Source organism: Dreissena polymorpha, chromosome 6 (assembly GCF_020536995.1).
Source record: "Dreissena polymorpha isolate Duluth1 chromosome 6, UMN_Dpol_1.0, whole genome shotgun sequence".
NCBI classification, from domain to species: Eukaryota; Metazoa; Mollusca; class Bivalvia; order Myida; family Dreissenidae; genus Dreissena; species Dreissena polymorpha.
This window is the reverse complement of record NC_068360.1, coordinates 62,772,340-62,798,635: the sequence shown is the minus strand read 5'-3', so window position 1 is coordinate 62,798,635 and position 26,296 is coordinate 62,772,340. Positions and strand designations below refer to the sequence as shown.

General features: G+C 33.7%; 2 protein-coding genes and 1 long non-coding RNA gene across 5 annotated transcripts; all 3 read right to left on the bottom strand.

The window, feature by feature from the left end:
* Positions 1 to 5,563: 5,563 nt before the first annotated feature.
* On the bottom strand, positions 5,564 to 7,603 carry LOC127834426 (uncharacterized). The gene is made up of 3 exons (XR_008027933.1): positions 7,526 to 7,603; positions 6,675 to 6,715; positions 5,564 to 5,715 (listed from the first exon to the last, which is right to left on the bottom strand). It is a non-coding gene; the product is annotated as an uncharacterized LOC127834426 (long non-coding RNA).
* A 4,041-nt stretch (positions 7,604 to 11,644) lies between these two features.
* LOC127835331 (hemicentin-2-like) lies at positions 11,645 to 22,604 on the bottom strand. Of its 3 annotated transcripts, XM_052361701.1 has the most exons (10): positions 21,865 to 22,146; positions 21,138 to 21,437; positions 20,564 to 20,839; positions 20,161 to 20,447; positions 19,578 to 19,889; positions 17,866 to 18,165; positions 17,502 to 17,615; positions 17,159 to 17,204; positions 13,245 to 13,297; positions 11,645 to 12,637 (listed from the first exon to the last, which is right to left on the bottom strand). In XM_052361701.1, exons 4-10 carry the CDS (start codon positions 20,303 to 20,305, stop codon positions 12,471 to 12,473), a joined length of 1,137 nt encoding a protein of 378 aa, XP_052217661.1. In that variant the 5' UTR covers positions 20,306 to 20,447; positions 20,564 to 20,839; positions 21,138 to 21,437; positions 21,865 to 22,146; the 3' UTR covers positions 11,645 to 12,470. The 3 variants fall into 3 exon arrangements, with proteins under 3 accessions (XP_052217661.1, XP_052217663.1, XP_052217662.1); XM_052361703.1 differs by lacking the exon at positions 17,159 to 17,204 and having other exon boundaries at positions 12,542 to 12,637; XM_052361702.1 differs by lacking the exons at positions 11,645 to 12,637; positions 13,245 to 13,297; positions 17,159 to 17,204; ... (1 more) ...; positions 17,866 to 18,165; positions 19,578 to 19,889 and adding an exon at positions 22,298 to 22,604 and having other exon boundaries at positions 20,305 to 20,447; positions 21,865 to 22,152.
* Positions 22,605 to 22,706: 102 nt separating this feature from the next.
* LOC127835730 (roundabout homolog 1-like) lies at positions 22,707 to 24,217 on the bottom strand. The gene is made up of 3 exons (XM_052362166.1): positions 23,660 to 24,217; positions 23,178 to 23,513; positions 22,707 to 23,053 (listed from the first exon to the last, which is right to left on the bottom strand). Exons 1-3 carry the CDS (start codon positions 23,988 to 23,990, stop codon positions 22,707 to 22,709), a joined length of 1,014 nt encoding a protein of 337 aa, XP_052218126.1. The 5' UTR covers positions 23,991 to 24,217.
* Positions 24,218 to 26,296: the final 2,079 nt, after the last annotated feature.

Below are 26,296 nucleotides of genomic sequence, written 5' to 3'. Positions count from 1 at the left end.
TCTTCGAAAGGGGCATAATTAAGCATTTTTATGTGAAGACAAGTTCATACAAAGCATTTCTAAACCGAAATCGAAAATTGGTAGAAAAATGAACATGAATAAATGTACAGTTACAATAGCTTATAAAGGACATCTCACTTTCAGGGGTTATAAAGACAACTGGCGAAATAAGGAACATTTGACTGGATACAAATTGTTAAACACTACACCTCAATAATAGTGTCTTATTTTTTCCCACCAGAGACGTATATTTGCTAAAACAAATTCAATTGACTGATCCAATTTTACCATAAAATGAAACTCTGGGTTGGAATAAACCCATGTGTTCTCGTAAAGATTGACGCAGAAGTTCTTGCAATAACCTTAAAATAAACAAAATATATCCTTCAAAAAGGCAGCAGAACACATACAAAATGAGCAATAAGATGTGCATATACTGCATAAATAAAGTATACAGGTCCATCAAGATTTTAATCCACATATTTGTCTTCCTTTCTTCATCTGAAATCATGACCAGCCGTGATCTGCACAGTGTTGTGTCTAAAATAAATCAAAACACATATCAATGCCAAACAAAAAAAAGATCTTTGTCCATCAGACATATGCCCCCAAAAATCTCTTTTTCAAAACCTAAAGGCAGATTTTGAAACCTAAAAGCGGACCCTAAGTTTAATGTCAAGGTCAAAGGGGTCAAAATTTGTGTGCGTATGGAAAGGCCTTGTCCATATACAGATGCATACCAATTATGAAGGTTACATCTGAAGCGACATAGAAGTTATGAGCATTTTTCGAAACCTTTTAGTGATATTATAGGCATTTTTCACTGTTGAATTGAGCTGAAAAGAATTAACAGGTCAAACGATTTACTTCAAATGAGGTTACTGACCAATTATCTGCAACTCATCTTGCTACCAGTTGTTATTAAAAATATATTTTATATTCGATATCTTACGTGACTAAGCCAGTCCTCTAAGCCATCCGTAAAACAAAATTGTGTCTTTGTGTTGTATGAACGAATCTGCACTAAAACTAAATTTAGGAAAACATCGTACAAGCATGATCAGTTGTCAAACGAAAGTACAGTTTACATTCAATTTAATTCAAATGCATTATTTTTCTCTTTCAGGGATATTGTTTTAGAATTTTGATGCTGCATTAACACATCTAAGTATATATGAAGTGAAAACACCAAAAAATAAACAACGGTTGCTATAGACACCTATAAACTGTTAGATGGCCATAATATCACTTTCACGCAAGTGTGATGGATAGATGTATGGACGGACGGACAGTGCAATCACTATATGCCGTCCTGTAACGTACTTAAAATCAAGCTGTAGAATAATTTATTTTTATTTTAAATGCCTAATAGGCTACTCAACAATACTTCAAACAAAATGCATTTTAAGACCTTGAAAAGCTGAAAACGTGAGAATACAAGAAATGTTAACAAAACATATATAGGCTTAATTTATGCTTTAATATCTGTAGAACACTAGTTGCAGTATCGAGTTTATTTTGCGAGAAAATATCATTCAAGTTGTGTTCCTTCAAGGCATGGGAATTCCGTTTATTAAATAAATGGATGAAAGTTAACCTTAACCTTGTCTTCCACTAGATTAAGGCAACAGAAAGAGCGACACATGATTGAAAATATTTGTGCCAAGTTTAATAAAATTCACTCAATACATGACTAAGTTATGCTCTGGACACAAACAGGATGTAAACATTGTACCATATATAGACATTTGACCTATAATAGTGACCTTGACCTTGGAGGTAGGGAACTGGTATTTAAGCATACACAGTCTAATGATGAGGATCTTTTGTACCAAGTTTAATGAAATTCGCTTTATAAATGACAAACTTATGCTCCTTGGGACAGATGGACGGTCGTGATTCCCATATCCCATTTACTCCAGGACTCTGGGGGTTACTGGTTCGAGCCCTGATGGGGGCTACTTTTTTTCCTTTTTTTTAAATTTTATTCTTGATTTTTTACTTGAGCTTTTTAGATCCAGTGTTTACATTTATCAATATAAAGCACTTAAAGACAAACTTCAAAACATGCCACAATCTGTGAAAAGGCCCCTTTAATATTAATCAGTTTTAATACTATTATTACTTATTTCTTAAAAAAACCATCATATGTTCAAAGAAAAAAAAAGCAATAAACAAACCATATATAAATCTTCTCTTCCTTTTGCCAAACCCTTTCCTACCAGAAGTGTTATCATCTTAATTGTTTCAATGGAATATTTTCATATGGATTACACTCAAAATGACACAATAATTTTCTACATATGGATTTGAGAAGGATAAGTAGAAACATATTTTTTATGAAATAATGTTCATAATTATTTAATTGTCACTTTTTTACTGTAAAACACATACTTAAACTTAAGATTGTTCTTTCTGATCCTGTCAAATTCAAACTACATACATAACAAATGAATTTCAACTCGATAACGAATGTTAAAAGATAACTTTAATGATATTTTCAAGATTTATGATAATAATAAATGTCATATATATTTACTCTTCTTTCTGGCAACCCTGAGGTCAGAAGCTTCGTCTCCAGTTTTCCGCTTTTTATCTGTACCTAGAATTATACAAATTACACCTCAATATTGTGTTTTATTATTATACATGTATCTCATACTGTTTTACAAATTACATATTGTAAGGGTCCATCAGCCCATGTTTGAAAGCAAATATCCAAGCTCTTGGCATAGTGGTTTCAGGGAAGAAATTTTTACAATATACATATAGGAAAACATATTTGCATTCAGGGTTGGGCCAATTTTGACCCTTAGGGGCATAATTTGAACAATATTGGTAGAGGTATTCCAGACGATGTTTAATGCCAAATATCAAAGCTTTAGTTTTAATATTTCAGAGAAGTTTTTTTAAACTTTTCACTATATACATTTATGGAAAAAACATTTGTCCCCCGGTATGAGGCAAATTCCGACCCAAGAGGCATAATTTTAACATTCTTGTTTACTGTTTAGGTTCATCAGATGATGTTTCATGCCAAATATTAACGCTCTAAGCTCTAGATGTTACTATATACATATAAGAAAAACTATCCGTTTCCATGGTAATATGAGTTATGCAAGGAACATTCCTGCCAAGTTTCATCAAGATTAGCCAAGTGGTTGATTAAGATTTACAAACTCAACATGTATATTCTAAGAGTATATACCATATGCTAGAAATGCAAAATGGATGATTATCAGATCAGTTGGGGGGGGGGGGAATTTATACTCTGAAATGTAAAGAATGGGGCTGAATATCTCCCAATATTCTGGCAAAAATAAGCACTGTTACATATCTGACGCAGGACAAGAACAAATACCAGTCACAATAGCTCACCCTGAGCACGGTGAGCTCAGGTTAGCTAACAATATATGACCTTATTGTAGAAAAAGCTCACCAATGGCTGTCGGTTTTCCTTTTCAATCAGTTCACGAACTTCAGGAACCTTTCCTTGTCCTGGTGGAAAGGACTGCCTTATAGGTTGTCTTGGAAGCAGTGTTAAAGGAAATACTCCAGAATCTAAACTGTCCATGTTGGAATTGAGCGATTCGTAAAATTCTAGTCACTTTTGTGTACTGTCCTGCTTTTTGAAAATAAGTTTCAGAGCTTTAATTTGTTTAACATTTTTGTCTATTTCAATTTTACTAAAATTTCGCTTCAATATTTCTGGCTTTCCACTTGGAGCTTTATTCAAGAAGTTCCCATTAAGGGCTGACCAAGGCTGAGATTGTATCCCTTTATAAAATAATTTTACACCACCGTCCACAGAAACAAATTAAAAGTGCAATGGTTGGGTGATGTGGTCAACTTTGTTCAAATCACCCTCAATCCATGACTTTACATCAAATAATTGTGTGATACGCTCTGCATTTTTCAAAACGTTTAAAAAGTCATCAAAATATTCAGCATCTTTAGTATTTAACAGCCTTGAAACCTCACTAAATTTTGCATCAATGTCTTCATGCGTGTGGTCAACAATAAGGAAGGACATATGAACCTGAAATATAATATATGATTATCAAATCCGACAAATCAAATACCTTCAGTCAATAAAGTCGACAATGGCTGAACAAGATAAATGCCTTTCTCAAGTTTTATCATAATTTGATTTAAAAAAAATGCATAAACTACAAGATGGAATAATACAAAGAAAAACTATTCATTTAATAATCAAATATAAATAATTTATATGTTACGACTACAAAAATGTTAACTGAAATAAAAGCCAAAAAGATGCAATTCTATAATTTTTAAAACAAACATTGAATGATTCAAAACTATCATGTTTTAGTGATATATATGATACACAGTAGTTGGCAACAATAACATGTCTAGTCACATAGTGCACTTTTAAAGTTAATTAGTTATAGTAACTATCCTTTCCCTGATAGATACATGCTTTTACGATACCTATCGATTCCCTGAATAGACGTGTTTCCACGACGTTATCGATTACTTGATAAATAAGCATTTCTACTAAATCATGCTACAGAGGTTGAATAATTGTAAGTAGTGCACATGAATATTCAAATAATCAAGTTAATGGAAATGAAATCTTTTGAATACTCATCCTTAAGAAAGACTGTAGTAAAACAGACACTGTGATCTTTGAAATCAACACTCACCTCATGGAAAACCTGTTCTGCCACTAACAATTCCAGAAATGCAAATACATAACGGTTCTTATTTTCCCTCCCACAGTTGTCCGCTTGGATTAACAAATTTGGAGGCAGGAAGTTGTTCTGGAATAAAAACATCCACAACATTATTGCACAATAATGTTGTTCTCTAGAGTAAACAACAAGTAAAACTACAACATAGGGAAAACAATAAAAGTAAGATGGTCAGTGTTTCTATCACATGATCATACACAAATATATCTAGTCTGGCGAACATGTTTTATCATACTAATTCTTTTTGCATGACTCGTATTCTGATGTAATCTATCCTAATAACCAACCTAAGCAAGAATTTATGATCCTCTATACAAATTCATAAAACCAGGGGTCTCACTCTGGTTTGGGGGAACACTGTTGCGGGCGAAATCAGGCATCATTTTCCATAGGAGAATTTCAACCAAAACATAAGAAACACTAAACTATTTGTTTTAATCACTTAATTTGTCCTTTTTACTACAATCTATTAACAGTTAACACTTATCTATCAATTCTATTTAGTTTGAAACATTTTGAACTTGAACTTGACAAATCTGGGTCTAGGGCATTCAATTGTCTTGCGTTTTTGCGGAATTTTTATCTGAAATGGGGGAACTATATACTTTTTTGCTGGGGAAATATGGCCTTATTTAAACCCAAAAAACCAGAGATTGAGACCCCTGAACACACTGACTGTACTATCACCATCTTTACCAAAAAAATCAATCATGTGGTATTTCATTAGTGTCAAGGGCTTTGGTTATTTTCAGAAATGTAGGTGCTTGAATGGCCTGCTTACAATTTTTGTCTTCCAAGTATAATTATGTAAGATAACATGTACACAAACATTACTCACATTTGCCTTCGCTTGACGTAGTAGCTCTTTAAGTATGATGTTGATTGTCAAGTTGGGATCATGAGGATATTCAGTAATGTCCACATAGGCATGAAACCCTCCATGCCCGTGACTTAGCACTCCAGTGACATGAGTATGCAGAAGATCCACTGCATGCAGATTCTGTAATTTGTCACATAACAGTTACACAATCTTGCACAATACATCATTTAAATTGAGAAATAAAAAACGTACAAAATACTGAATCTTGTTTGTGTATTTCGTATCCTAAAACTTAACAAGCATATTTGATTAATTGTTATCACCTGCCAAATAAAAAGCCTTTAGTTTCAATCAAACTTATAATTCTTGAGCTGAACTTAACAAAATTTGCTAGCGTACCACCACAATATGTTACTAAGTAAGAACTTTTCACTATGTTTTATGTTTTTTAAGCGCCGCAAGTGTCCTAGAGACAACTTTAAATATAAATTAATAAATTTTGCATAAATGGTTGAATGGCAAGATATGTATTTTAGGAACTCATTAAATGAATGCTTTTTAATGTATTTATCGAATATTATGTAACTGTCGGATAGAGATCAAGTTTATCCTGCGAGAATGAGAAACATGTAGTGCTAGACTTTCAGAGCGCTACAAAATTTTTGAGCCGAGCATGATAAACTTGATCTCTTTCAAACACTCACATGATATTCTATTTATCCCATTATTTTGTGGTGTTTATCGTTCAAAAAGGGTAAAAAATACTTAAATCTTAAAAAATAACGCTGGTGTCCCAATTTTGCTTGAAGTATTTGTTTACTTCAAACATTATCATTTGCTATGACATCACATTGAAATATATATTGTTCCAAAGATAAAGATTGGAAACCATAGTCTAAAAATATTTATAGTTCACAGCTCATATTCATACGATCACTTGTTATTCTATTGGTTTTCGTTTGGTAATAGGATAAACATTTATTTCAGAAAAAATATACCATACAAACTTTTTATATGCCACTTTTATGGGTAACATTCTGTAAAAAAAATTGCAAGCTTAAGACACACAGAGTTAAGACACACAGAGGTGTGGGCTAAAATAGACTACCACCGAAGGCACAAAACCTCCTTAATCCTACCTTTGGGTTCCTCCCAGCAAAATGTGGCAAATTGGTCTTTGCTGTAAAAAATATAGAATAGATTTATGCAATAAAAGTTAAGAAACAACAGTTTGTATGTTTGTTATATAAAATATTAAATCACATATTATGTAAAGCATTCCTTTTTGGTACCATTGTATCCTGTGTGCAACTGTGGATGTAGTAAAAATTAATAAGTCTGGACAGAAAATTAAATTAATAACAGTATTTCATGCTGTTCAGTGAAAGAGCGTTAAAAAAACAAGAGAACAACAACATGATTTACTAATGACAAATCATAATACTATATATTTCACAGTGTAAGATAGTAATATATATTTCATGGGTTGTAACAGAAACTCGTGATTTTCACTTGTGAAAATATTGTTTTGGTGACCACTCATGAAATATAATGCAATCTTACACGGAATCCAACAAATATCCTCTATGACAGATATATATATATATATATATATATATGGGAAAAGTTTACATGAACATATGCATGGAGAAAGAAATGCAAATTTAAAACTCTATATAGCCTATATTTTAAGGCTTTTTCTTCAAAATAGTGGGAATTATTTTTTATAATGACATAATACAAAATGAAAGATTTTGTTCTGTTACAGTTGACACATTCAACAAAAAATTCATTCATTGTAATGTTTAGAAATCCTAATTATGGTGACCTATTTTTAGAAATCGGGTCAGGAAAATAATTGTTTTTGCCATTGTAACAAGGCCCCGTCAAAGGCAGAACACTGGAACTTGGGAATATAGTTTTATGAATAATTAGGATTTTCAAACTGCTCCTGTCAAAATTAAAGTGTATGGTCACTTTAAATACCAACCTTGATCCATACCATCGATAATTATGGACATGTGCTGGCTTGGATTGCGTTGTGCCTGGTCTTTTTTTGTTGTAATAGTACTTCCTTTCTAAGCTGGATATCATTAAATAAGAGCTTTGAAGTTGCAAATAGTAAATAGTTTTACGTGTATATGTTTCTTTTGAAATCAAACATTTAATAGGCAAAAATAAATTAAATTTGAAAGATGTATATCATTTCTTTGTTGACCATCATTAATGGGCAGTATGCAGGAAACAAAAATATGCAGGATATATCACCTTTCTACCTATTTCACTTTGAATGTTTAAAAACATGTATAAAACTACATATTTATGTTCAATAAGTTTTGTGAATTTGGGATATCAATACATACGTAGGATTTATGGGGCTTAAAGGTCCTTTCAATTTAAGATAAAAATCAATGAGCTTGATTAACTGTATAACTTTTACTAATTACCAGTGGTTATATACAATTAGCCTTAGAAAAAGATATAGAGCAAACTTGGAGGATGCTGCACCCTGCATCTCTTTAGTAAGACAGTGTTTTTTTCTACATTTTGTGAATGGGGCCCAGTCCCATTGAATTGGGAAAATTAGCGTTATTTTCACTAAATTTGGGAAAATGATTTTGCTTTTATGATGCTATCTTGGTAGAGTAAATTTACTAAATAACATTATAACTTCCCATAATCTACTTACAATATAAAGAAGTGAAACTCCAGCTGTCGAATTTTGGTTATTTTTCATCAAATTGTATTATACAATTTTTTTAAATGCTCTTAAATGACTCCGGATTGTGAATTGTTTTTTACTTCTATTTGGAAAAAATGTATACATTTGGCATTGGGAATTGGGCCCTTTTTTGCCCAAGATAAGCCGAAAAAAACACTGAGTAAGAAAATGTCAATGTCAGTCCAAAATTTTCACCATGCACCTTTTTATTATTTTCAATCTAGCAGCACCCAGTAATTTTTTCTGGTCAGTCATCTTTCCCTTATAATACACAATCTGATTTGCATTCTGAACTTTAGAAATGCTTCTTACCATGTTTGTAAGGGAGTTATTCATTAAAGATTTGGTCACAAAATGAAAAATAAAAAAAAAGAAATACATAAATTACATTTGACGAATATTATGGGCCTCTTGTTTCTTACAAGCTTTGATTATTATGTGCCTTTACATTGTTAAAAGATGTCAATTATTTGGAGAAAAGGTGTAGTAGCTACCTGTAGAACATAAAATTAGATATGTTGATATTTTCAAGGGCTGATGATTTCAAATTCTGAACTTTGAACAAGAACAACACATTGTTTATAAATAATTTATTAAAGAAAATGGGAGCAGAATTGCCAGGAAACTAATTGAAATGAGTTGGATTAAAAAGGACAATTTCATTGTGTAAATATCCAGATTTAAAGAAGCATTTGTATTTATATTGAAATGTTAACTACGTGTGGTTCAACCAGGGGTTTTTATCTGATTTTGGGGAAAGGGCCTGGTATTTTTTGAGGGGAAAAAAATTGCGCGAAACGCCGGATTTTGGAGGAAAAAATTACACGAAACGCCTGATTTTGGGGGAAAATAAGGACAGTCTTAAATCATCAATTAAGCTAATTTTATTGTTTTGAAAACAAATTTAAGGAAACAGAAAATTTAATTATGCAATATTATACTATTTTCTACACTGGATCAGGTTAACTTATATATTAAAATAATAAAAAAAAAATTATTTTTTTTTTTTTGAGGGGAAAATGAAATCTAGGGGAAACTTTACCAGCTGAGGGGAAAAAAATCGGAGGGGAAAGGACCGATTTTCGGCGGGTCACAAAGAAGGAAAAAAAACCTGTCAACTGTTGTGGGTTGATTCTGAAAGACACATACCTCTTTGAAAAAATATGTTCTTAGTTGTTTATCAAAAACAATTGGAAAAACGTGGGAATCATATTAGAAAATATTCCAACCAAATGAAGTTCCATTTTTCAGTTATTTTATATGCAGTGAGTGTCCGTGTACAGGTCAGTTGTTCAGACTTAAACAACTCAATTTTAAATGAACTCCTTCACAAAATATGATAAAACAACAATATCTGGTTCTGTAGTTTACAATAAAATGTTTTTATTGCAGTTCAGTCAACCACATCAGATTCAGAGAACAATATGCCAAGTAGTGATGATTCCTTCACTGGTATGCTTTATAATTTCAGGGCTTTTTTTCGCAACTTTGGAAACATGTACTTTACCCTTTAAAATTGAGAATTCCAGTGTCAATTTACCCCAAATTGGGAAAATATTAGTAAAACTTAATGAATTGATGGATAAATTGTTTTTGATAAATGATTTCATTGGTTATTTCAACATGTAAGTCCTTTATACACTGGGAGTCTCATATTTTCTAAACTTTTTCAAATCAACCTATTGGGATATTTTGTGTGGGGGATTTGGGAAAAAATAAGTTTTGCTATTTATAATAGTGCTAATAGTTGCTATAAAATCAGTTGAAAAAAGCCTGAATTCTTTTATTGACACTGAATTATTTATTTTTATAATTTTTCAATTTACAAACAAAGGAACTGCTAAATGAACTTAATGTTGTTGTTTTTTTGCAAGAGTAAAGCATATGTTTAATGGTGACCCATGTTTTAACCACTTGTGTCATTGCAGATAGTTTTAAATTTATAGAGTAGTGTGCTTCAAAATTGCTATATTTTAACAGTTTGTATTCATACCGTCCATAATGTTGTGCTGGATTTTTTAAACACATAAATAAATGCAAAAAAAAACAACACACAATTGCATTGAAAAAAAAATTTTGTCTGCTCCATTAGGATAAAAAAAATGAATATTTGTCCTCAAAAATAAAACTAGCGAGCGAAATAAACAAAAATGAATTAATGGTGTGAGTGGGCGTAAAGTAAATGGGTATTCATTATAAAGTTTGTTAAACAGAGTCTTTAACCGATGTGCCAGACCTTTCTTTGGATGATGGTGTTGAGACGTTGATAAAGGCACGTGATTCTTCTACGAAAGGTACCAGTAATAATTTTGCATTGTAGCACTAGATTATTTTTTTAATTCTTTTAATCAAAGAAAATCTGATTTCCAAATCAGTCCAGCCCAAAAATCATCGTTGTTTAAAAGAAATTGATCTATTAAGACCCATATTTACTGCAAGTAAATAACTATTGAGATCTATACACTTGATCAGAGCTTCCTTAATTGGGCAGAAAGATAATTTTGTGAATCAAGTTATTTTTTTCACCCAATTGGGAACATGTCCGTTGCCATTCGGAAATTTTCGCGCCCTGAAATCACCCAATTGGGAAAAATCAAGTTGTGAATTGTAACAATTGAAGAATGTTATTTTTATGACTTTGTTTAACTTGTTTAACTTTTGGCAGCATTTATTAACACAGGAAAGCTACATAAACTTTTATTCACAGTCTTGCACAACCAACATTCGACCGAAACACAGATTGTTACAGACATAGTTCTCTGCTTTTATTTGCTTTAAATATATCAAGCATGGCATCTTTCTGGGCTGATGAGAGTCCAGACATCCCCAGGCTTCATAGCCTCATCACAAGACTACTGTCATCTTTGACAATTCTTTTGCATTGTACTGAGGGAAAAAGGTGGACTAAACAGACGCTTAACTTTTTACGAAGCAAAGGTCGCTTAACAAGTTTCTTTTGACTTATCTAGGCTTTAATTTTGTATTCTAATATATTGCGACTCATGGCGAATATTGTCGAAAGCGTCAGAAAATTCAGACGGGTTTATATTTTGCCATAACATACACGTATTTAACGTGCAAATTTAACGTTAAATGTTTAAACCAGTCAATGATTGAGAAGTAAAATGGGCAGCAAGTTAAAACAGTCTCGAAATACGTCAAGTTGGCGATTTCGGGGATTGTTAAATCGATTTTGTTGTAATTTTTTCGGAAATTGGGATGGGTCTGGTTCATTTTGGGAACGGGTCCATAGGTCATTTGGAACAAGTCCGTTTACCGTATCTGTCCATAGAAGGAAAAATAACACTAGCTTCTGTCTCTACCATACATTATCTGGCTATTGAAAAGTTTGTAAGATCAAGTTCCTGAAATCTCGACAATGCTGTGTTTACTTGATATTTATATTTGAACTTGTTAGGCAATGAACAATGACAATTTGCTGAAAAACAATAAGTAACACTAACAAGTACTACTTTGTTTCAGACACTTATGAGAATGAAGCACAGAAGATGTTTTAAGGGTAAGAACAATTATATATAATGTTGGAGTAAGCTTGTGATAATGATATTGTTTGGTATTTTCATTCCGTCTATTATTCTGACTGTCTGAACTGGGGTCTGTCACACTTTTCTTAGCTGTTCTCAGTAACTTTTGTATGGAATTTCATGAAACTTAAAAATAAATGTCTACCATACTGCCAGTAATAAAGAAATGAGTTTGCTATAGATGCATTGTTATCTGAGGCATTAAGATCATGATATATTTGATAAATCAATTTAATGTTGCACCACTACAGGCAAGTGACTATGCAATCATGAATGTCTTGTTTGAATTTACTGTTCATTAACATTTTTTTTATGAATATTTGACTTGCCATCAAACAGATCCACCATCAAGCTTTGGCCAAGATGTGATATTTCCTGTTGAGACTTGTTTGGAAGGAGGATTGAACTAGCACATGACTTTATGATAGGAACCGGTTTTATAAATATTCGAAAGACTGACTTTTTACCGATGCCGAAATTCCATGAAGTTGAATCACAGCCTATGTAAGCATAAACAAAAAGCAGCTAATTGCACACGTTTTCTTCTTAAAGTTTGTTTCAACAGGTTGACGTTATGCCCTTTAACTGTTTGTTTACAGTTTTATTTATTCATGCAATATACTGATGTCGAAAACAAAACAACTAACATTGATAATCGTGTGTTTGTTTTAAGTTAGTCTCAGATTTTCGTATTCTTTATCGGCTGTCGATGATGACAAAGACGCATTAGCAGCGCTCTCTGTGTTCTTGCGTTGTGTGTTGTCTAGTGAAAGAATCGAATACTCGCGCAGAGAAGTTTCTTCGAGAGCTTCGTATTTGTTTTCCGGTCTGGAATCTGGAACCAAATAATGTGATGAAATTAGTATGTATTAAAAGTCATGTATTGATCCTGTCCTGACATAGCAACCGTAACCGAAACTAAAATATAAAGTATTCCATCTTTAATGCAATTAAATCAAATTAAGACTTTAAATGTTGAATTATTGTTTAAATGGAGTTCTATTTTTACGTAAATTTATTTCGACAAGATTAAATATTAAATGGATTTTATAAAGGACAAAAATGTGTTGTACTTAAATCAATCGTACTATAATTTGAATCAAATATATCTCCAAGTTTGTATGATTCACCGTTTAATTCAGCGTACACACGTATATAATGTAAGTATCCTTAAAAGATGCCAGAAAAATTGTATGTTGGCAAAAAAAAAACATCCAAAAAGTAGACAACGTGTGAACAAAGCAGTTTCCTGTTTCAAAACTTTATCTTCCTGGTTAAAGTGTTCTTATGCTTTTCAATGTATACCTATAGACAAAAAATATCATACATACATGTAAATTGTCAAAGGCCTAAACACGGAACTAAATGGAAGCATGAACTTTATTATTGTGTGCACTATTGACATACCTTAGTCTCTAAAACAATACATAATGTTTAGTTACCAAATTCGCAGATTTCATAACTTGCGTTTGTATTAAAAGTTTCGTCATGTCCCCTGCAAAAATGAAAATCGTATATAAATTTACGACCGTACAAGTAAATATTATGTATAACGTCGTTAACTAGCTTTACATTTTTAATACTTGATACCGCATACTATTAAAGCTTACATCACAAAATACAGACATCTAATCGAGACTTATTTTCCAATTAATAAAAAAAGTGTACATTGGGAGCTTAAAAGCAACACATATAAAACATTACAAACCGCTATCGACCACAGCGTGATTGACATTTAAGTGTCAATGACGTCGCTAGCATTTTGTAAGAAATTCACTAGTGAATATCCACAATCATAGTAGGTGCCTTTTTATATAAGTATATTATGCGTTCAACAAGAACCACGCAGGTTTACTTTATTTCATTTTGTTGTGATGCGAATTGTCAGTTACGATTTCAGAAATTGATTGATTTCACTTACCTGTTTAAAATTGAATAAAAACGTGCAAGGAAATGTCATAAGAAATGCTTGTTAGTCAATTAGTGGGTAATACATGACATTCGATTGATGATATAGTTATAACAATAAATCATCTTGTGCTTCGAGAACTTGCCATGACTCTTTAACTTCACATAACATGACAATATAGACAACACGTGATTGTGTATCTTATTAAACTTTTATATTTTGATTTTAATTATTAGAATAATAAAAGGAATGTGCACTCTTTAAAGTAATAACTCATTTCAACAGGAGTTTTATTTCATGTTTTTTTTAAGATTGCGAATTTCGGTCATTTTACCATTATTTAACTATTTGTGTCCGTTGGGCTATAATAGTCCGTGTGAATACAATTTTGTAAAGGTTTCTCCTTTAAATAAGGCTAAATCGATCACATGTTCTTTACAGGAACATCATTTATCACAACACGGCTGTATCCTTATTAATTAAATTTACAGTTTGATGAAAATCATGAAGTATGCGTTCTTTGCTATTGATTCGAGTAATGGCATCTTCCACAATCGTCCGAACATCGAATGATAACATGAGTACACTTCATAGCGTTTGTGATTGTTTTCTAGTTTCATTCTTTACATTCTATTCATTTACTTTTAAAATTTCCCGAAAAGTTGCACTGCACTATAAATACCAAATTAGTAAATAATCATACAATTCGTGCTTTACGTTGATCATAAGTTCGAAACGTGAATCTATTTGCTTATATATTATTTCATATGACCAAACGTGTAGCCCGTAGACATACTACACATTTGAAGATTGTAATTGGGCAATGTTAAAACAGATTCGGTATAATAAAACTTACGTTTTATAATTACGCAATGTATACAAGCGAAACATCGCTCATGGCTAAGAATTATTTATAGCGTTTCATTTATAAATTATATAAATTGAAATGGATACAATTTTATCATGTTTCTACATTCAAACTCGACCTTATGAAGAGGTGACCGGAAAATATTTCATATATCAAGCCAAAATGAAGTGCAAATTTAACTAGGATAGTATTTGTAAAAGACGTTAACGTCATTCATTTTCCCGCGTCCATTTTGGCGCGACGTCATATAAAACGTTAAATTTCGTCTACGTCATATTTTTGCAAGAAAAACAGTTACCTGTTTAAAAACGAGGAACCAATAATCGGTAAATAATTTAGTTTTTGAATTTTATAATTATAATATGGTTGTAAAAGATGTAATGTATAATTCATTTACATCACACCGTGTTTTAAAATATAACGTATAATCATTAGCCATTTTGATTTATTATTTCATTTCATGAGAATGACATGCTTAAACATGTTTGTATATTGGGAAGAATTTAATTGTATTTTGATGTTATGTAAAATATTCTCTTGCCGAGAATCGGTAGCAACGATTTTAATGGTATACATGAATAAATAACGTTACCGATACCGCATACTCGACTTCGTTTGTTTTTATGAAAAGGACAGGGACTGTTACAGTATTCATACGCGCCGGAAAACATAACGACACCGCATTAAATTCTTAAGACCTCTACTTACACAGCAATACAAACGATGCGACTATAGTCTGATATAGTAGATATCGTAGATCCGAACATTAACTGTTAATCTTCACATGGCATTGAACAAGCAAGCATAGTTTTCCTTTTAATTATATAGCAATTGATGATTAACGGAAGATTTGTTGAATATATATGTCTTTGATCAAAACTGAGTTCATACATCAAAGAATCAACTCTTAATGCCTTTATATACATTTATAATCAAAATGTATATATAATTAAATATTATAACAGCACATTTATATTAATTCAATGTGTGAACAATTTTATCCACACATTGATAAACAGTGAACTAGTGTTATTGCTACAATAATACAATCTAATATTTTTCTCACCGGCTCGATGCGAGGCATTTTAACCGTACAATTTTTTTCAAATCTTACCAACTAAATCCTCCCAGCGACATCAAACATATTTATACGAAATGCATTTGAATTCCAACTGCATGGGAAGCAGTATCTGAATTTGAATTAAGACGAATAAAATGAACTCAAAGATCTTCCGTTCAATATCGTTTTAGATACCAATTATTAGAAATAATGAGAATTATCTGATGACTTTTTACAAATTATTAGAAATAATGAGAATTTGCTTGGTAATTAGGCATCAATGCAAACGGAATTAAGTTACAAGCTCGTGGTAAAATATATACTCATTATTTCTTTTACATGGGCCTATTCACAGATTTAGGCATATTTTGAAGTTTGTCTTTATATTGATAAATGTAAACATTGGATCTAAAAAGCTCCAGTAAAACATCAAGAATGAAATTTAAATAAAGTAACCCTCAGCAGGGCTCAAAACACTGACCCCTGGAGTACTGGAGTAAAAAAAATCTACCACGTAGACCACTCGGTCATCTTTCCTCATACAATGAGAGATGTATTTTATACTTTATGTAAGCAATCCTCGTAGTTTCACAAAATATAACGACAACAGAACTCTCCAAATTATTCAATCGTTTTGCGTTGCAACGCTTTATAATTTTCAGGTTTTTAAATCGTCAAAAGATGCATATTATGGCTATTTAGAGCCTGGTAAATGTTCAGTATTTCTGTTTCCTCACAAATATCATAACTAAAACGAAAATTTGCGAATATGAAACAGCTTTTTTCAATTTTGTCAATTTACCAAAACGTGAAAAGGCCACTTTATCTTACAGTAAGTGAAATTTGAAATGCAATTTTGTAGAGGTAGGATAAATTAATTACACGGTAGGTGCCAGGAATGAGAATTCGTATTTAAGTGTGAACGCTAAACATCTCCCTATTTTAAGTTTCGAACTTCAGCTGCAATAACCGTGTATTCTCTCTATCACTGATTTGTAAGCCTTTCGATGAAATGTTGTAACAATGGTAATCTCCTATCGCAACAACCAAATGTGCATTACTGAAAGGCCGACGTGTAAGCACATGGGACGAATTTGCATTCAAATACAAAACAAATATATGAACACATTAATTAAACGATAATAAAAAAAGAAAAACCAGTAGATTTACCGAATGTTCAAATTCATGGAATGTTCGCAATAAGTTGTGTTAACAAGTTTCACTGGTATTCCGGTTTTATCTTTGGATGGATCGTAGCGTAAGAGGAAATACTAATATGTCGAAATAAGAAATTTAAATGTATTCACCATGTGAATACAGTACAATTATCTAATCGGGGTTGTAATGTGTAAACGAATGTGTCTTTAAAATAATTTCACAACATTACTATTAGCCAATACTTACGATAGGCCTATCTTGAGTTCAAGGGGCTTTGTTAAGAACATGCAGATTAAAAACAAACGCTGAGCGAAAATGCAGTTACTTATATTAGCAATAACATGACTACATTGTTATTTACCTTTGTCCGATAAGGTCTTCGTATTGCATGACGACCGGTTGTTGTTCTGAAAGGCATGTGGTACAATAAACTGATACACACGTGTGACGCGTTACTTTAGATGGGTCACATATACCAATTAGTGCCTTCCATAAGCTATAGGGAGTCTCAGGACCAAATATAATATCGTCATTTTGTTGATCCTCATAACCGAATTTAAGGGTGAATGCAGATAAACACATATAATGGAGGATCAAACACAAACTTTTGTTATATCAATACGAAAGGTAAACATATTACTCAGGTTGTAGGAAAATTAAATTTATATAAGAAGCCGATGTGAAGAAAGAATCAAAAACTTTACTTTGATGTTTTCGTTTCATCATACACCACACACCGACAGCTGATAACGTTATACAGAAAATCCCACCTACAGTCGTTCCGATAGAAACTGCTGTTAACAGAGATGGAGAATCAGCTGAAATGGCACAGACATGACATATTCTATATATTTGATTGATGTAATCGTATTATATATGCAAAGTCTCACACAGAAATCAAATAACAATCGCAAGACGTGTGTTGAACACAATATTTTCCTTAGAGTACGCTCTGTATCTAAGTTGCATATGTAAAACTCTTATTTTAACAACGAACAATATATATAGCATCAAACAACATCTCATTTATTAAGATCTTTTACTTGCATTTATTGAGTATATTCGTACCCAAAATTACGTGTGTTCTAGCTGTAACGACGTCTGTCTCTTCTGATTTCCCGGCGATGTTTATTGCAAACATTTTAATCAAATATGTTGTCCCCGACTTTAACCCAACAATTGAATAATTCAAAGTATTAGATGACACATTCACGTCAGTCCACTGCAATGCGGACTGCTTCGCTTTATATAGAATAACAAATGTCTGGTCTTCACCACCGTGGTAACCTGGTTCCCATTCAACTGTAAAGGAATCCACACCCAAGGAACCTTCTTTGACATGGAGCTTTTTGGGCGTTTCAGGTTTGTCTGAAAGAAATTAATCAACCCTGACTTATAAAAACAAGAGGCCCGAAAGGGCCCTGGGTCGCTCACCTGAGAGACTAAGATGGAAAGAAGCAAAGATTAAAACTCTTCAGCAAATATTTCAAATTATTGGTATGACAAGACTGACTTTAAAAATAAGGTGTTCCAAAGTATTCACAATAGGCCTTTATAAAAAATTACCCCACCGAAACTGGCGGCCATGTTTTTAATATCCAGATTTAAAAAAAATATATATATAAGGAAAATGCTTCTTACATACTTATAGAGAAATCTGCCCCATCCCCTGGCGGCCATGTTTTTCCACTGATCACGACCATTCTCAAACTCATCCGACATATCAATAAAACCAATGTTTTGACCAAGACTCATGATCGATTGACCAAAAAATATGACTTTAAGAGTGTTCACAAGCTTTTTTAGTATATACATATAAGGAAAAGACCCCTCCCCCCTGGCGACCATGTTTTTTTACCGATCCGAACCATTTTCGAACCCAACCGTCGTATCCAGAAAACAAATGTTCCGACCAAATTTCATCAAGATTGGTCGAAAAATGTGTCTTCTAGACTGTTCACATGTTTTCACTATATACATATAAAGAAAACTGCCCCGCCCCCTGGTGGCCATGTTTTTCATCGATCTGGACCATTTTCGAACTCGTCCGAGATATCAATGAAGCCAATGTTTTGACCAAGATTCATGATGATTGGGCAAAAATGTGTGTTCACAGGGTTTCTCTATAGCCATATAAGGAATACTGCCCCGCCCCCCGCCATGTTTTTCAACGGACCGAAACCATTTTTTAACTCAACCAACAAAGTTACATGAACATTGGGCATCAAATGTTACTTCTACAGTGTTCACAAGGTTTTTCTTTTTTTACCTAAGGACCTAGTTTTTCACCCAGCATGACTCAGTTTCGAACTTGGTCGAGATAGCATTGGAACAAATGTTCTTATCAAGTTTCATGAAGATCGGACAATAAATGTGGCCTCTAGAGTTTTCACACGCAAAATGTTAACGACGAACGATTGACGACGGACAAAAGCCGATCACGAAAGCTCACCATGATCACGTTGTGCTCAGGTGAGCTAAAAAAATATATAGAGAGAAATTATATCATCATCAGATCACTTGGATTCAGTTTCGATTACTTCAAAAAGCATTATGGTTGCATTGGCGTAGTAGATATGGTTTCCACATGGCGATCAGGTGTCCTCGGTTTGATCTCAAAACAGAGAGCATTCTCAAGATCTCAACTAAACACACAAATTCTTCCAATGAAAGAGACGCAAGCGCGTCTTAATAAGCCTAAGGTTTTCGATGCAATCGAGCTAAAATTAACATATTCTACTAAAATAAATACCATTAAAAGAGACATTGTTCTGACATACCATGCGCTCGTAGCTCATACTCCTGTGTGGCATTTCCAAGTTCATTAAAAACTGTGACCCTATATCGTCCGAAATCTTCGGTCTGTAATCTGGGGATAGACAGATTAGTTTGCAGACCATCTGCTGAAACGCTTTGCACAGAGTTCACATCCGTAATGGATGCCCAAGTTGAGTCATTTAGCCTGTACCACGAGTACGCAGATATATCCGGTTTAGGGTACGCCTTTATTGTAAACGTCAGCACCGCAGATCCGTTTAGTGTCCTCGAGATGTTAGTGACAGGTGGATAGAATGGGGATGGTCTTGGTGCACCTGAATCGTAGATTATGTCGATTCGCGTGATTCTATTATAACACATTTTTTTCAGGTAAGAGCTTTGAATATAATTCAAACACTTGTCTATTAATTAAAATAATCGAATTTCATAATATGCAACTTTGCTTGTTATTTTTAATACTTAAAAGAGGATCATGTGTATTGTCGTGAAGGAAATAATTTGATTTTGTGCACAAGAACACGTAAAATATAAACTTGTGTGTCATCTATGTTTGTACTGTTTGAAAATGTGACGACACATCCTTACATTTAATGAAGACTTCTAGCTCGCGTTCTTGCGTCTCTGTAGAATGTATGCTGCCACCCTGGCACCTGTAGACCGTCGCATCGTATTCACATCGAGCGTGGGAAATGGAGGCGATAAGTGTATTAGTTTGCCCTGTCTCTAGCATTCGTGTTCCATTCACTATCGATATGTTTGCTACTGGGTCACTGTCAAACTCACACACGAGTTGCACATGCTCGTATCGTTCACAGAAGTTACATTTTGATTCTCCAAACCACTGGCAAAATATTTCGTTATCTTAGAAGCATCTGAAAGAAAAAAGAATTTCGAATTTATTTAACACTTGAATGCCTGCTAAAAAATATGAAAAACTACCAATATATATCCTAAAGCTAACATCTCATAGTCAACGATTCATACATACACTGTACATCTAAGTGGAAACTTGTTCTAGAATAACCATTTTGTGAATTGCAATTAGTAGGATCCATCGTATTAGACGCTGCACATGTATATCTCCCCTCATCAGTGAGTTTGATGCCTGTTATAGATACGGATGGCCCTAAAGAACGTGTCATATTTTCACGAATCCACTCAATAGTTGTTGACGGAGGATTGCCAACAGTGAACGGACACACAACTGACAGGTTGGCGTCCAAAAGTACTGTCAAGTTTACCATTTGATGAACTCTTGGAGGCACTAAAAACAATAGCAAACATGCCTATAATCAATAATAATAGTGCAAAAATCAACATAAATAATAATCATAACTACTAATATAACTAGTCGCAATGGAATTAGTAGTAGCGGAAGTAGTATTAGTATTAGTAGTAGTAGTAGTAGTAGTAGTAGTAGTAGTAGTAGTAGTAGTAGTAGTAGTAGTAGTAGTAGTAGTAGTAGTAGTAGTTGTAGTAGTAGTAGTAGTAGTTATAGTAGTAGTAGTAGTAGTAGTAGTAGTAGTAGTAGTAGTAGAAGTAGTGTTAGTAGTAGTTCTTACATAGGACTTCAAGATAAAACACTGACGTATTTGTTCCTTTAACCACACCGTGAAAGATGGTGTTCATATCATTCGTAGCTGTGCATGAATATGTGCCATTTTGACTCGCAGTCACATTTTCCAGGGACAATATGTTTCCAGGTCGAATAATACTTGAGGCCCAGTTATATATCGGCTCTGGGTTGCTGACAGATGTGCACAACACATCAACGGATTGTCCTTCGATTATTTTAACAGTCCTTGTTGAAACCACTGAACTACCACACGCAGTTAATCGAAGCACAGGCTTGTCCGGTGGAACTTGTATGTCAGATAAATAATTTGCCATCAGTCAATGTAAGATTGTATTTCTTAAATAAAAGGTAACACGTACTATTAAATCTTTGCAAGTTTTGCCATTTAAATATATGTTTGATAACTTATTAGGCTAAACTTGATATATGTCTGAGATATTGTTTGCAAATCCTTAGATACAATTTGGATGAGTATATTGCATCAAATACCTATTTTATTTTCATGTTTAAATTATTTTTTATGGCACACGAGAGTTTGATGTGTGAATTATTTCTTCTGTACTGTCTCCAGTTTTGTGTTTGTGGTTGTTTTCGCAGGAATTATATGTTCAATAAATGGATGTAAATAAACAATAAAAAGCATTTAGGAAACAAAATATAGTAGGTCATTGGGTAGTGTATCAATCAACATAAAACTTCGAAAATGTACTTACAATAAGTTGAAATGTTTAAGTACGCCAATCTAGACGTACAGACTACTGTATTTCCAGTAGGATCCATGCAATTGCTTGAATTGCAGACGACGACGCTATCGTTTTCGATAGTTTGATTCATAAATGTTCCTTGCGCACTGACTTCACCTTGCATTGACCACATATACGTTGGTGGTGGATTAGAAATGCTGTTACATTGTAAATGGACAGATTGCCCTCGTATAACCGTGATTGTGTCTATTTCTGTCCGATGTCCTTCGTTGTATATGGTTGGTTTTGATACGGGATCCGTAGATGAAGAAAATAATAAATGATCCATGAAAACGGACTGCTATTTGGTTTGATAAAAGTGCAGATATTCACTTCTACTCAGGATATAAAAATATTATTAAAACAAAATAGTGTTTCATCATTGGATAATACCAATACCTACATAGCACTTCAACTGTAAAACGCTGTTCAATGGATCCTTCTACAGACTGTTCAAACGATGGACTCATTATGTTTACTATCCGGATGGTGTAGATGTTATATCCACTGGGTTCTACGGCTTCAATCGATAACACTTGACCACTGACTATCTCTCCAAGCGGACGTGTCCATGTATAATTGGAAGGCGTTGGATTACTATGGCTCGTGCATGAAATTTGGAAAGACTCATTCCTAATTGCTCGTAGTACATTTGAGACGACTTTAAAATTTCCAATCCTGCATTCTGGAGGACGCGGTGGAACTGAAAAATGCTATTACATTATTATTATTATTATTATTATTATTATTATTAGTAGTAGTATTATTATTATTATTATTATTATTATTATTACTGTATAAGTTATATTTTTTTAAGTGTTATTGCTGTTGTGTGTAATTGCTATTTGTTTGACGTACTCATACGTACATATCACTTCCGTAGATAACAAGGTTGTGATATTATTCTCAAATGGTATACTGTTTGTTGGTGACAGCGTACTGTTAGCCCTACATGTGTACATGCCGGTATCGTTAGTTTGGATGTTCGTTATCGTCAATACAGGGGTGCTCCGCGAGAAAGACGGAGTTATCCATGTAATCGTTGGGTTAGGATTTCCTTCACTGACACAGTTCAGACTTAATGTCTTATTTTCCATAACTGTTATGCTTCCATTGACTAAATTGGCATTGTGGAAAATAACCGGCTTACTTGGTAAACCTGAAAAATAAATAAAACTGAATACAATAATGTAAATAGAGTCATAAAACGCGTGTGTGTACGTAATTATGATATTCAATTAATTGCATTCTGCAGAAGAATATCTTTTTTAAATCAGACTTACGTAATATTTCTATCAGCGGTGTAGTATTAGACATGATTTGTCCGTATCCGTTGGATACATTACAATAAAGCATTTGCCCATGATCGTCTGTTGATGGAGTGAACGTTAAATGACTGGTGGTCGTATCTCCAGATGCACTACTGTTGGTGATGCTCGATGCTAATGTTGTTATATCCGAGTCATCAGCATAGTAACCAGGTGTTTTATTGTCCGTGTACCAGCGTATGACGGGCGTCGGTCTCCCAGTTGATGAGGTGCAGGAGAACATGTTCGTTGTAACATTGTTCAGTAAGGACACCTTATCTCTGGGTATCATTTCCACGTAATTTACTGGAACTAATGATTATTTGATGCAGTTTATTATTTACTTATTCAGCAAAAGGCATGTAGTATTTATGCATTTTGTAATTGTACCGTGATAATTACGCGGGCGGACAATCACAGTCATTTTATCTACGATGTGGTTTTAATGATGTACCTACCTGCGTACAATAACGTAACGGAAGACTGGTTTTGTGTGCCTACTATCTGACAGGTATATGTTCCAGCCTGATCTTTCGTTAAGCTCAAGACCGTGAGATATATATGCGATATATTGTTTAGGATATCCGTAGATATCGAATAGGCAGATGTATTCGTTACTGAGTAGAAATTGAGAGGTTTCCAGTAATCAGCGATCTGCATGCCAGTCAGATTGATCTTCACTATAGAATTCCCAGGGCAGACCTTGCATGTCATAGCAACCCTTGATCCCAATTCAACAGTGGTCCGTTCCGTTGTCAGTGAAACATCACACGAATAAGCTTGAATCATAAAAATGTAATTCACATATCATTTAATAATATACTAGCATCTATCCTTCCCTACTGAATATGGAGTATTCTTCAAACTTTAAATCTTGGGTTGTCATTAACATAAATATCCCAGGTGGGCTTCTCCTATTCATGAAATACTCCAAAGCAATAAATCTATAAACATTCAATGTAAAAGCCGCAAGGTTTAAAAGATAATAGTTGGCTTAAGCATTATCTTAGCTGTAAAAAAGACAATCAAGTGACTTACATGTATCTGATCCGATAAGCAACATCAATAATACCATGGTTAAACGCATGATGTTCATTTCAGCCAAATGGAATTAGTACTTCTTATAATATTTAAACTTTATTTGAAATTTGAAATGTCTTTTTAAAACCGTCTCCACCAATTTCATAAGGCATGATAAGCTCAGACATGAATAGTCTAAACACTCAAACTATCAAAGTCATTATTTTTCTAAACAAGGAAGAGAATATATTTTTATCGGTGTATGAATGTAGTGTAATAAAATCAATATCATCAAGGGCCTTATGTTGTACATGTAAAATTTAATTGTATAGTTACAATTTAAATACGTATACAATTAAACCAATAAATAAATTAAACATCATAACTTGTATATGACCGTTGTCCTTTAGTTTGTTTTGTTTTTCTAATTTAAAGCAAATCTTTTAAAATATAGTTCACATTTTCACCCAAATGAATGGATCACATATTGTGTATTTATCGTTTGGGTCTCAAACTAATTTGTCGAAGTCTGTTTTTTCCGGTGAAGGCTGGCCGTATCACGTTAACTCAATTCATATGCCAATGATTTTCAGTTAAACAAAATCATATCCAGCTTGGCGATCCCTAGACTCACTTAATTATGGATCGCTTATGTCGGTCGCCGGTGCTCAAAGTAAAAGTGTCCAACATGAACACGTTATTTTGATATAAAGAAGCCACAATCATTTATGAAATCTTTCTGAATAATTTTTAAATGATTCTACAGCATGAAGACATCCCCGTTTTATAGGTAAGTTTACATCACGCATTTTGTAAATCGCCAGATGTGTGCATATCGCTGTCAGCGTAAAACCCTGCGTACACAAACTATAAGTCTTATGTCGTTAGTTCGTCAATTTACGCAATTTACGTTGATTTAGAATGGCAATTCACTACACTTCCCCTTCCTCTGCAACGGTATATACCGATTGCGGTTTTCCCGTTTATACTCATTTTATTATGGGTAGGGGGTGCTTGGGATGTGGAGAGACCAACGCTCAGGTAATCAATGAAATCGACGGCCGTCGTACTGTTTTCAGCTATCGCCGACAGATTGTTACCGATACCTAGATATTTTATATGCATGCTTGAAGGTTCCGTTCTTTAAACTTAAAAGTCAAGGATCTGTCGTGGTCAAAAATGATCGACGATATACCTCTATAACAAACCGTCCAAGGGCCGAAGAACCATTACATAAGGTGAACATGAAAACCTTAAGACCGATCTACCATATTAATTGACGTATACTGATTGCAAATGCGTAGTATGGAATTGGGCAGACAGTTGTCTTATACTGTTTAACATCCGATTATAGTGGCAACAGTGAGTGGGTTTACTTGGCTGTCGAGTATCGGCCGTTTTACCCCATGCTCAAATGTCATGTTTCGCAAGAAACTCTGAGAAAATTCACATGCATCCGCTTAGTTTTGTTACCCACACGTTGCATGTCGAACATCACACATTGTCGATTCTTGTATAATCATACAACTCAGATTGTTTTTTTGTGTGATTTAGGAAATATACCGGCCGTTTCAAATCAATTTTACTATTAGTATAGGATAGCTTGTCTTTGGCAGAGTGAATATCGCATGATCAATAATTATATTTTGTAACTAGAAATGGCGCGGCAGAGGCCGACGCGTATTCCCACGCCGCATGTTTGACCCAGGGGCGCCCAAGGGTTGGTAATGGGGCCATGCATATTTGAGATTGACCGTATTGTCATAAGATAAGTTCAGTATCAATTAGAAGTGAATCGGTGGAGATATGAAGAAGTTATAGTAAAAGGCAATTTTAGGTGGGTGTGGTCTATGTGGGATGGGTGCCCCAGGGTTGGTAATTGGGCCATTCATAGTTGAGATTGACCGTATTGTCAAAAAAGAAGTTCAGTATCAATAAGAAGTGAATCGCTGTAGAAATGAAGAAATTATAGTAAAAGGCAATTTTGGGTGGGTGTGGCATATGTGGGCGGGGCGTCCCAGGGTTGGTAATGGGGCCATGCATAGTTGAGATTGACCGTATTGTCATAAGAGAGG

Excerpts from the sequence above, each read along its gene's own strand:
- LOC127835331 (XM_052361701.1), bottom strand. The coding sequence starts at position 20,305 with ATGCTAGAGACAGGGCAAACTAATACACTTATCGCCTCCATTTCCCAC. Across the intron at positions 19,890-20,160 it reads GCTAGAAGTCTTCATTAAAT|GTGCACCAAGACCATCCCCA; the intron begins GTAAGGATGTGT and ends TCTACGATTCAG. Across the intron at positions 13,298-17,158 it reads GAAGACCTTATCGGACAAAG|GGGACATGACGAAACTTTTA; the intron begins GTAAATAACAAT and ends TCATTTTTGCAG.
- LOC127835730 (XM_052362166.1), bottom strand. The coding sequence starts at position 23,990 with ATGATTCAAGCTTATTCGTGTGATGTTTCACTGACAACGGAACGGACC. Across the intron at positions 23,514-23,659 it reads CGTTACGTTATTGTACGCAG|TTCCAGTAAATTACGTGGAA; the intron begins GTAGGTACATCA and ends AATAATCATTAG. Across the intron at positions 23,054-23,177 it reads ACCGCTGATAGAAATATTAC|GTTTACCAAGTAAGCCGGTT; the intron begins GTAAGTCTGATT and ends TTTATTTTTCAG.